This window comes from Raphanus sativus, unplaced genomic scaffold (assembly GCF_000801105.2).
Source record: "Raphanus sativus cultivar WK10039 unplaced genomic scaffold, ASM80110v3 Scaffold2740, whole genome shotgun sequence".
Lineage (NCBI taxonomy): Eukaryota > Viridiplantae > Streptophyta > Magnoliopsida > Brassicales > Brassicaceae > Raphanus > Raphanus sativus.
Genome location: NW_026618048.1, coordinates 1 through 12,130, shown reverse-complemented (window position 1 = coordinate 12,130; position 12,130 = coordinate 1). Strand labels below are relative to the sequence as shown.

General features: G+C 43.3%; 2 protein-coding genes across 2 annotated transcripts; both read left to right on the top strand.

Moving 5' to 3' along the window:
• Window positions 1-5,518: 5,518 nt before the first annotated feature.
• Window positions 5,519-6,519, top strand: LOC130505966 (uncharacterized). Its single transcript, XM_057000569.1, has 4 exons — window positions 5,519-5,656; window positions 5,758-6,025; window positions 6,108-6,204; window positions 6,327-6,519. The coding sequence occupies exons 1-4, from the start codon at window positions 5,519-5,521 to the stop codon at window positions 6,517-6,519; spliced, it is 696 nt and encodes a 231-aa protein (XP_056856549.1).
• Window positions 6,520-7,223: 704 nt separating this feature from the next.
• LOC108836371 (uncharacterized) lies at window positions 7,224-12,116 on the top strand (the record flags this gene model as incomplete). Its single annotated transcript, XM_057000571.1, has 6 exons — window positions 7,224-7,277; window positions 7,409-7,466; window positions 7,563-7,639; window positions 8,238-8,364; window positions 8,764-10,209; window positions 10,306-12,116. Coding segments are annotated over exons 1-6 (3,573 nt in total), but the record flags the coding sequence as incomplete, so codon positions are not given.
• Window positions 12,117-12,130: the final 14 nt, after the last annotated feature.

Genomic DNA, 12,130 nt, shown 5'->3' with positions numbered 1-12,130 from the left:
AACTAAATCATGAAAAAGATTCATCAATCACATGAGACAAATTCAAACAGTAAAAATCATGAATTAAGAGTAGAAGTTTACCCTCTAAACCAGCAACCGTCACTGAATCAGGGAAGGACGCCTGGTATCGCTCAGGAAACCTAGCTGATCCAACTCTCGAAGTGGTGTAAGCTCCCCAAGTGTTAGGGCTATGCTGCAGCTTCCTGTAGAGAGCTCTAGTAAGCTTACTAGACAACTTGACAGGATCCTTAATTTCTGCAAAAAAAGAGTCAAAAGACAATTAGCACATCACGATAGGCAAAGATAAACATGCAAACATATCCCTAAAATCCTAACCAGAAATGTCAGACCATGAGTTCCTGAGGTCACGGCCTACATGAACCGTCAAGGGATCAATCTTGACATAAAAGTACTTCTTCCGCCAGTCATCGTCACTGGCCGTGAATTTAAAGATACCTAACCCTGGACGACAGGGGAGGTAGTAGGTACCGCTTCCACCATCCTTGGAAGTACTCTCCTTTATAGAAAAGAGACTCATTAGCTCGGTCAACCCCACGATAACCCCTTCCTCCTTGGCCCTAGTGATGAACCCATTTATCACTCTGATAACCGATGGGCAAAGTTGAGGAAGGGCTAGCTGGTAATGATCTAAGAGATCCAGCAAAAGGGTGGGGAGAGGAAATCTAAGATGGCTCTTGGAGATATATTTCTCATGAACGCAGAACCAACCCTCCGGAACGGTCTCGGGGGTCTCATCTCCAGCACAAGCTCTAACTAGATCGCTCTTGCCGTGAGCTTGAACAACAAGATTGACGACGTCCTGACCCTTTAAGAGCGAAGGGAAGTGAGGACCGGAGGAGGCGCTCTTGCCACCTTTCTTCTTCATCCTCTTGACTCTTGCTCCGATCGAGTCTTTAACCTTCTTCTTCTTGGCTTCTGTCATCTTTTCGCCGGCTTCCCGCTTGACCTTCATAATGCGGGCACCGGAGGCTGAGAGTTGAACCTCGCCGGAACCTTCTTTTTGACTCATGATAGTAAAAGGAAAGGGAAATAGGAAGCAAAAGAGAAGAACTGGACTAAGGCGAAATCTCAGAGAGAGGTTAAAGATGAAGAACTAGTTCGATCAAGAAGCGGATAAAAAAAAATAAATAAGAAAACGCAGTAAAATAAAGGAAAAGAGGTGAATTACCTTGGAAACCGTCGAGAGGCGTGGAGGAAGTGGAGAGACAAGCAGTTAATTCTCTCAGCTTTATATCCCATCACGTCTCGAAAATCGGAAATCAAATTTCAAACTCGCTTTAATCTAAACCATCGATTTAATCGAAGGAAATTTACAGCCGTTCGATCAGATAAAAGTAAATATGGTTGACATAGCTAGTAATCATGATCTCAACAAGAGAATCTAGCTTGGGCGGCTAAGTTTAGCTCCCGAGAATAACGATACCTAATCTCGAGAGCTGGGGGCAACTGTTGGGCCCGAATATGGCCCGGTAGCTGATCTCCAAATAATAAAAGATGATAACAGGCCGGGACAGGCCCATCGCAAGTTCGATGCCTAAAAGGAGCTAAGCTGGAGCCGGAGGCTGAAAGCTAAGGACTCTAACCAAGGAGCTCACGGTGAAGAGGAAGCTCACGTTGTAACAAGAAGAAGCGCAGGACCCGGTCAAAGGGAAGCTGTTGCGGATTCCTCAATAAATGGAGAAGATCTCGGGAACCAGTTGGTGACGATCAAGCGGGACCTGAGGCTATTTAAAGAGAAAGCAAGTCAAGAAAGGAGGCTATTCGATCCAGATCCGATTCAACCCATATTCTATTCGATACTCTAAAAACATTCTTATCTTTGTAACATTCTCATTATCTTGGTAATCACCAAAGATCATCTTTTGTAATCACACTTTTATCAAAATCATCAATACAATCAAAATTCATTCAACAAGTTATTACGGGATTCAGCCCGCGTAATCTTTCCCTAACCTTTCCTAAATCTTAAAAACCTGATCTAAAATCTAGGTGTGAGTTTAATCCCTCACACATGTGTCAAGATCAGAGGATGAGTTACTCAGAGTGTCTGAAAAAGGACTACCTGGCGGAATGGGGTGAACTCGTGGTAACACTCACGTGTTCAAGGTGGAGCATCTTTCACCAAATAAGCAAACAGAGAGACAAGTTAGTTATTGTTAAGAAGGCTTAATCAAAGGAAAAAGGCGATTCAAGGTTAGACTTAGATTGGAGATTCTTGTCAAAGGCGCAGAGTAAAATGTGCAGGCAGAATCTGGTTGAACAAGTTGTTACGACTGATTGTAATCATGAGGCTAAAGTATATGAGACAATAGTCATCAACACTTGGTCAAGAAGCATAAAGTCGCTACCACAGCTAGGAGAAGCTTGTGTGAATTATACCTTATAGGAATCGTCATGAAGTGTTTGAGTCGGAGGTTTCAGTTGAACAGGCTCAGAAGGAGAAAGGAACGTCGGTTTGGTCTCGCGACCACCGTCGTCAAGGTAAAGGTCCGAGTTAACTTGGGTGGACAGGGTCACCTTAAGTACAGAACAGAAAGACCGGAAGTTTAGCACCAGCAACCATTATTGGTTGAGGTGGAGCTCCAGATCAGTAAAGGGGAGCTCGTCAGAGATGAGGAAAAAGGAAGACAAGAGAGAAGGTGTGATTTTCTCAGGTTCTTCACAGGAAGAAGAGACAGAGACCAGGAAGTGTCGGCAAAGGAGCAAGAGTTATGGGCTTAGACCAAACAGGTGGAGTTTTGTAAGGTTTGGGTCAAAGCCCATCCGACTTGTTCAATGTTAGGCCGGCTTGCACAAGTTACGCGTGAATAATCTATGGGCTTAGTCGACGAAGCCCATTAGGTTAAAGGCATACATAACATGTGCATTAGGTCTATTGCAACGGTTCTTCTTCTTCAGCCACCAGAGATCAATTCAGAAAAAGAGTCAAGCTACACAAGAGAGACAGAGACATTAGTATAAGCTAAGAGAACATTGTTGAGCTCATTTGTTCTAGCTTAAAGGCCTTGAGACTAATTGTGTCTTCTTGGTGTATCTCTAAACCATCACAGTTCTATAAGTGATTGGTTCTTGTACTCTTTATTGATCTAGTGGAGTTTGGGAGCAAGAGTTCTCCCACGAGACGTACCGCGCTAGAGTCCGGGAACTCGTTAAAGTTGCTTGTGTCATTTAGCTTAACATACAAGTAACAAGTTAAACACTTAGATTGACAATCACACGAGGCCGAAAACGTAACAGATTTGATTGGTTAGTTCCTAACTCAATAGCTAAAAAGCAATTCAGATTTTCTGAGTGAATTAGAGAAGAAAGATGGAATAAATGTTTCAGATTTGTTTAAAACCGGTTCAGTGGTCGTGTTCTGAGAAGAAGAATGGCGAAGTACAAACCGGTTCAGTAATCGCGTTCTTACTTCCTCCTGCATAACTTTGAAGTGATTTTGTTAGAATCTTGTTCGAGTGTATATAGTGTAAGCATATAATTAATAAGATCTCACTGTATTCAAATTACTGTGTGTCAAGTAAACGAATTGAACTTCTTTTGGTCTTGTCGTAATACTTGAACGCTTTGAACTTGTCCTACGTCATGAACTTTGCCCATTACGTCTGCGAGCAAAGAAAAATGAAAGATGTTAATACCAATTACTTTAAGATTTCTGTTTATACAAAACTTTACTAATATCACAAATAGATATAGTCAAATACTATGTAAAAACAAACTATTACCTAAGAGAAAGTTTGGCTTTAGAGTTCCATTGCGGTTCGAGATCTCTTCGTAGTTGGCAAGAGACAGGAAATGGCTACCAACATTGCAATCTGAACATGTTATCACAATATCGTTTGTAATGGACATCTTGTATTGATGATCGGTAGGTCTATACTGTCCTGAAGCTTGGGGGATGGAAATGTTTTCACTGACTCGCCATTCTCCTATAAAAAGGTACATCATTATTATTAGAGTAATAGTATTTTAAAGTGTTAATCCAGAATATATATATAACTTACCGATTCATCGGCTTGGACAATTTCAAGTGACTTTCCTCCATAGGAAGTGTTTTGTTTCCACAAATGAAGGTATTTAACTTGAACTCGACATGTGGTTTCGAAGTGTTTGACATTTTTTTTAGAAGAGTAAAAGTATTTTTGCTAGACATGTTTATGGTGGTTTGGTGGAAAAGATTGTGCTTTCACCCTATAGGAAGTAGCTATATTTATATTTTTGATCGAAGGTGTAGGTTTTTTAAAGAAATCTTACCTAAAAAGATATGAAACTTGATTTACACGTATAAAAAGAGAATATACGTAATTTGAATACTTTAATATGGTAAGTTTACATACAGTTAAGATATTTTTAGATTCTATTTTTAAACTCAGTGATATCGATATTCTGTTTTTAAACTAAATGATATCGATACTAAATATATGCTAATCAATCCTACCTTAAAATGGTAACTAATTTCAAATGTTTATAGGTTAACTGATATTGAATTTTCAAGAATAAATAAGAAGACTAAATAATACGAATAAGGTAATATCTAATCTATACTATTAAAAGAGAAACATTTTGAAAAAATCTATTTATGAAATTTTGTTGGACCCTTTCATTAGTTAATTATTTTTGGTCTTACCATATATTTTTCTAACAATAAATTACCTTAAATTTCTCTAACAATAATTTTTGGTCTTACCATATCCCCTTAGTATTAAAATGGAAGTAAAAATAGAGAATAACCTTTAAAGAGTACTATATTTTCGAGTTTGCCATTTTGACGACGTGGCGGCACGAGGTTCCTTCTCAGACCCTTTATGAAGAAGGCTTACTCACCTTAGGATATTACAGTTATTGCCATTGGACAGACATGCATATTCATATGTCCCTTATACATAGTTTCATGTCCGCATATGTATGGTCCACCTGATTATTTCATTCCTTTCCACATTCTATATTTTGAGATGATCTTTAAGAAGATTTTGTAAATTTGTTTTGCATATGGAAATCGAATTATGACTCATATTAAATAGAGAGTGAATTATGATATTTTTATTTCGAAACCGAATTTTGATTATTCTCTTCCTTTCCACTTTCCATATTTTGAAATGATCTTTACGAAGATTTTCCAAATTTGTTTTGCATATGGAAATTGAATGTTGACAAATATTAAATAGTGAGTGAATTAGGAACTATTTAGATTCGTTTTTCCATGATTTGCATACGAAATTAGTTGCATTATTTTTACTTTCTATATATTTTGTTATAAGATCAGTCATTAGGGATTACGAGTATATATTTTTCAAATAGTTGTCCAAATTTCGATATGACAGATTTTGCCTATCAAAATCTAATATTTACTTGCTATTACGGCGTATAATACGCATTAACTACTTAATGTATATTCTGTCCACTATATAAACAAGTTTACTGCTTCGTTGAATACCACACCAATTTAAGTTTCAATAATATTATTTATCAACTAAGAAGAAAAAGTTTTTGAGATTTTACTATGGCAAGTTTTGACATGATTGCCGATTTGAAGCCTAAGAAAAACATGTGGAAGATCAGGGTTAAGATCATCCGAATTTGGAAGCAATACTCGGTGGTTGGTGGAGAGAGTATTGAAATGGTCTTGGTCGATTCAAATGTAATCTTCGTCATTGCTATTTTTTTAGCAAGTGTTAGCCGTTTGTTAAAAAACGTTTCTTTTATACTAACTTGAGTTTGTTCTTATTGTTTATTCTGTAGGGTGATAAGATTCATGGTTGTTTTAAGAAAGATGAGGTTACCCAGTATGAAGGTTTGATCGGAGAAAGTGAATCTAAACTGATGGCGAACTTTATTGTTACGCAATCTTGTGGAAGCTATCGTACTACCCCGCACCCTTACAAGATCGTGTTTCTCCCCACAACAAGAGTGAGAAACTGTGAAGATTTACCACGTAATTTGACTGGTTTCAACCCTGTAAATTACAAAGATCTCATGTCTGGTAATCTAGATGGTGATTTTTTGGTTGGTAAGTTTCTTAATATTTTTTTCTTTGTCAAGCCTCAAATATATATTTTTAGCTATTAACTATGTTTTTGTGATTATTTAAGATGTTATGGGACAAGTGTTGGAGATTTCTCATCTTGATGTTGTGTCTGTCCATGGCAAAGATACACCTAAGCTTGCTCTCGAACTACGTAACACAGAGTAATCCTCTACTTCTTTACCCGACCATTATTTCATCTTTCCTTATTGCGGGTTGAGTGTTGCCTCTATTGTCGTAATCACTCGCACCGTTTTATATGTTTATCTTGTGCGGTAATTTTCAGAGATGATCGTCTTCCAATTGTGTTGTGGGGAAAGTTTCCTGAGGATGTCAATGACGCTGTGCTAAGGGGAAGTGAAGATGGAGTGATGTTAGTTATGCGATTTGGAAAGACAAAAGTTGTCACGCCCCCAATCCTGAGAAGGATTGTCGGGACGGACTATGGTTCGAGGAAACGAACCAGCCGATCCTTGTGATCAAAGGCAAGCGTTCCATAGTCCTAATACAAAGGTTAAGTATGAAAAGACTTAACAAAATAAGCTGAGAAAGAAATAGACAGCTAGAACGAGTTAGACGGTAGCTGGACGAAGTGTACGAGTAGCTCGACCAGCTCACAGAAGCTCAGTAGAGTGTACTCCAGCTCCCTCACTACTAAGTCAGCTCCACTAGCTGGACTACTAGCTCACTCAGCTGGGTCAGCTGGGAGTCAGCTCATCTCAGCTAGACGGACTGTTCGGGTTTCGGGACAGTGGTCCGGGTCCGGGCCGGTGGCGGGCTGGGTGGTCCAGCCATGTGGTCCATGGACCGGTGGGCTCTTGGGCAAGGCCGTGGGCTGTGTCTAGGGGGCCTGGGGGATGGTTTGGGCTTAAGCCTGACCCAATATAATGGCCTGATAGGCGTTGGGGTGCAAGGGAACAAAGGGGTGCAACCTGTTTTCCAAGTCATGCCTTTTCGGTACAAGTCGTGCCTGTTCGTGGGGCAAGACATACCCCCTCATTTCCTATAAATAGGGCCTCGCCCCATTCACTTTTCTCATCCAGTTCCAGAGTAAAATACTCAGAGAAAGTCGTAGAGAAAGAGAGAGAGAGAAAGAGAGAGTTTCCGGTCAATACCGAGGCTGTTTGAGTGGTGGTTAGTTTTCCGGCGACTCTGATCGTTTGTGAAACAACCTCTGGTCAATATGGAAGATCAGAATGGAGAGAAGAACCTGGAGAACCCAGTCGTGGTTCAGAAGGTATGGTATGGGCTTTGGTCCCATCAGACCTTACGGTTAGCCCTTGCGGTCGAACCGAGGATCTGGTCGGTTCATTAGTCCCAACCGTTTCTCCTTATCTGTTTCTAGTCTATCTTTTTCTCTTCTTTCAGATGATGCACGAAGGGTTGTGTCTGTTGGGTCCAAGGGTTGCATCCCTTGACTTAGATGGTCACACCCTAACCACTAACTAGACCATGAGTCGGTTATGCGGGACAGTGCGGTTCGTACCAATGATTAAGGGGTTGGTCTGAACGTTTTGGAAAGTCACCAAAGGGTACAAGTTGCCAAGAGTCATGAGTGCCAAGGGTCATGAGAGTCCAAAGAGTACGAGTAACCAGATGGTATGGGATACCAGAGAGTTACGAGTACTATAAGGTACCATAGACCAGGAGGTGTCAATGACCAAGGGGCACAAGATACCAAAGGGTGCGAGTTCCAAAGGGTGCCAATGGATGCAGGTTCTGTCCGGTCCATATGGTTCAGTCCCAAACCTTAAGTCAAGGACGTATGCACAGTTGTCTAACCGGAGTAGTGAGTCGCAAGGTCTGGCCGGTTGATGATCAATTCGGGCTGAGCTTGGGCCTTACTCAATGGTATGGATCCAGGCCAGTACTGGATCAGGTAAGGGAGTCCGTTGGGCCTTTGAGCCGGACTTCAAGATTGACCGGTCGAACCTAGATTCTGTCCGGATAGTCGGACTGGTCTTTGGGACGATACGGACTGGTCGTGTTCTGATATTTTGTCTGGGCTGTCTATCTATTCTAAGTCGTGGGGTGGTTGGTTGATAGACTTAGGATATGATAGGCATTTCCAAATCATTTTGTTCATATAATAATGTTGTTTAAGGTTTATTAAATTTCTAGGAACCAAACCAAAACATGTAGGATTAATCCGATATCACTTCGGTTATGATTAAATGCTTATTGGTTATGGTTTCAGGAAATGCGGCTTGTGGTGGTCAAGCCAAGGAACCGTGAAGGCTCTATCAGTGAGAAGCTGTGCCGTGTGTGGGTAAACGAAGCTAGGGAAGAACTAGTTATTGTTTACGAGACTATTAAGAAACTATGTATTGGATCACATGATTAGGAGTATTATAATGTAAACTACAAGGATGTTTTTATTAAGTTATTATTTATTCCGCTGTGCTATCTGGTCACTTTGTTTATGAACCTCATATCTGAATATGACTTAGTAAATAAAAGACTTAAAAATGGATCAAACAAGCAATGAAAACAATAAGTAAGTCTGCGGATCCAGTTGGGCCGAGAGGCCAGGATCGGGTCTTACAAGTTGGTATCAGAGCATGCTTGATTCTAGGATAGTTGGGTTATGGTAGTCTACACACACACTCGCAGCCCGCTGATTAAGGTCTCACGGTGAGGTTATTGATTGCTTAGCCTAGGGATTCTGTTTGTTCTCTTCTTTTATTATGTTGTCCTTGTACTAACTTGTCTGGAATCCTTAGGTGGTAAAAGCAAATCAGGAAGAACTCGAAAGAGTAAGGGAGCGACCGGACAGTCCAGCCAACGGGTGGACGATGTCAATCCGGCCGGGTTACCAACCGATCCGGTTGTAGCTAACACCGGTGCAGGAACAACAGGAGATCCGGCAACCCTTACTCCAGGGCGAGTTGATGGTACGATAAGGGAGGACGACCAGGTGCATGAAGAGGAAGTAGAATCCTCAAATGCCGAGCGTCGGGTCGACCCACGTGCAGGCGCGGTCGATGGTGAAGGAAACCAGGCCGCAGGGCCGTCCATGAAGGACGTGCTAGAAGCCATGAAGCTTATGGGCAATCAGATGGTTGCTATGACTCAGATGGTCACCCCTTTGGTGAACTCATCAGTGGGTCAAGCGCCACCTACCGCAACGCCCATAGCAAATGGTACAGTCCGGGAAACGGCTGAGGTGATTGAGATCGACCCACCCGTAAGGACTGAGAAGAAGGTGGACTATCTGAGCTTGTTGCAGCACATCACCCGTCTGGGTACGCAACACTTCTCAGGTAGCACCGATCCCATAGAGGCAGACGAGTGGAGGAGTAGGCTTGTCCGAAACTTCAATTCTACTCGTTGCCCAGAGGATTATCAGAGAGACATTGCGATCCACTTCCTGGAAGGGGACGCACATAATTGGTGGTTGGCTTTAGATAAGCGCACCAATGGAAGTCTCCGAAGTTTTGCGGATTTTGAAGTGGAATTCAACCGCAAATACTTTCCTGCAGAGGCTTGGGACCGTCTGGAAGCTAAATTCCTAGATTTGGTCCAAGGCCGCAGAACCGTGCGGGAGTACGAAGAGGAGTTCAACCGGCTCAGACGGTTTGTTGGAAGGGAGCTTGAGGACGAGGCAGTCCAGGTCCGTCGGTTCATCCGAGGCTTAAGGCCTGAACTGAAGACCCACTGCTCGATCCGCACCTTCAGCACCGTGAATGAGCTGGTCGAACGAATGGCTCTTTTGGAGTCTAACCTAGCTGAGGAAGCCAAGGTTAAGGCTAAGTCGCAGTCTGGCCAGTCTGGCAAGACCAACGACCGAAAGAGGAAATGGGACCAGGTAGACGGAGGCAAGACCTCTGGTGGTCGACCTGAGTGTCCTAAGTGCGGCAAACACCATCCAGGTGAATGCTGGAAGGCCATGGGGGCTTGTGTGCGATGTGGCAGTATGGACCATAAGATCCAGAACTGCACTCGACCAAACCAGAACCCAGGCCAGTCTGGAGGAAGCGGCTCTCCTACTTGTTTCCAGTGTGGCAAGAGTGGACATTACAAGTCGGACTGTCCCCAGCTACGTGGAGGTCAAGGGAAGGGTCGTGGAGACAATGGCAAACCAAGCCAGAGCAGGCCAGCTTCAAACCCTCGGGTTTACGAGCTGTCCCGTGATGACAATGCTTCCGGGTCGCTGGACTCGATCACTGGTAATTTCTGAATTTGATCTTTTTACTTTAAAAGTAGAATTGTTTTGGTCTGGAACCTAGAAGGTTCTAGGGGATTCTGATGTGGGTCTCTGATAGGGACCCTCATGATTGGTGGTGTGGAAACACACGTACTTTTCGACACAGGGGCTACACATAGTTTTGTGAGTCCGGAACTGGTCGGAAAGGGTCTGTTCTGTCTGGACGCTGGGGATACTTCGGTGATAGTGAATGCAGCCGGAGGGCAAGTAATGCATTCACTGGGCAATATGTCAAATATCCCAGTGTCAATTCAGGGAAGAGATTTCCCTGTGAATCTGATTTGTGTCCACCTAAAGAATCACGAGGTGATCTTAGGTATGGATTGGTTGGGAAGGTATCGGGCCACTCTGAATTGCCATAGGGGTCGTGTGCAATTGGAGAATGGACTTCACCCGATTCAGTACCAAGGTCTGAGTCCGGCTCTAGGAAAAGTAGTGGTATCAGCAGTCCGAGCAGTACGGATGCTGAAACAGGGTTGCGAGTCCTTTTTGGCCACAATCACCACTACGGAGCCCGACTGTTCTGTTTGTCTGAAAGACCCTGCAGAGGATTCGTTGGTGTCTGAGTTCCGAGATGTGTTTCAGGCGCTACAGGGAGTTCCCCCTGATACTGTTAGGCCCGAACCGTTTATGATTGAACTAGAACCAGGGACAGTTCCGCTGTCCAAGAGTCCGTACCGAATGGCTCCGGCCGAGATGGCTGAGCTGAAGAAGCAATTAGAAGAATTGCTTGACAAGGGGTTCATACGTCCAAGTAGCTCCCCTTGGGGTGCACCAGTCCTCTTTGTGAAAAAGAAGGATGGTAGCATGCGTCTGTGTATCGACTATCGGGGGTTGAACAGGGTTACTGTGAAGAACAAGTACCCGTTGCCCAGGATAGACGAATTGTTGGATCAACTCAAAGGAGCTAAATGGTTTTCTAAGATCGATTTGGCCTCAGGGTATCATCAGATCCCTATAGAGCCAAATGATATTAGAAAGACAGCGTTTAGGACCAGGTACGGTCACTACGAGTTCGTGGTGATGCCATTTGGTCTGACCAATGCACCTGCTGCATTCATGAAAATGATGAACAGCGTGTTCCAAGACTTCTTGGACGAATCAGTGATCATCTTCATTGATGATATCCTGATTTACTCTAAGGATGAGGAATCTCATAGGAAACACCTGAGAGCCGTGCTAGGACGATTACGGGAACACAAACTTTATGCTAAACTCAGCAAATGCAGTTTTTGGCAGAAGAGTATTGGGTTCCTCGGCCATATCGTGTCCGACCAAGGTGTCTCGGTGGATCCAGAGAAGATCAGGGCGATCAAGGATTGGCCCCGACCACGCAGTGCCACGGAAGTCAGGAGCTTCCTAGGGCTGGCAGGTTACTATAGAAAGTTTGTGAAAGGATTCGCAAGCTTGGCTCAGCCTATGACACGGTTGACTGGGAAGGACGTTAAGTTCACATGGTCTGAGGAGTGTGAGAGATGTTTCTCCGCGCTTAAAGACATGTTGACCAGCGCACCCGTCCTAGTACTTCCGGAGGCCGACCAACCATATGTGGTCTATACCGACGCGTCCATAACTGGACTAGGTTGTGTACTGACCCAGAATGGAAAGGTCATTGCCTACGCATCAAGGCAGTTGAGAAAACATGAGGGAAACTACCCCACCCATGATCTCGAAATGGCTGCGGTAGTATTTGCCTTAAAGATTTGGCGGTCATACTTGTATGGCGCCAAGGTTCAGATACTTACGGACCACAAGAGTCTGAAGTATATATTCACCCAGCCTGAGTTAAACTTAAGGCAGAGGAGGTGGATGGAATTTGTGGCTGATTACGATCTAGACATCTCCTATCACCCGGGCAAGGCCAATCTGGTCGCAGACGCCTT

What these genes read in the sequence shown, in the direction of transcription:
- LOC130505966 (XM_057000569.1), top strand. Translation starts at nt 5,519, where the DNA reads ATGGCAAGTTTTGACATGATTGCCGATTTGAAGCCTAAGAAAAACATG. An exon ending in TGGTCTTGGTCGATTCAAAT is followed by an intron (nt 5,657 to 5,757) that starts GTAATCTTCGTC and finishes TTTATTCTGTAG; the next exon opens with GGTGATAAGATTCATGGTTG. An exon ending in CTCGAACTACGTAACACAGA is followed by an intron (nt 6,205 to 6,326) that starts GTAATCCTCTAC and finishes GGTAATTTTCAG; the next exon opens with AGATGATCGTCTTCCAATTG.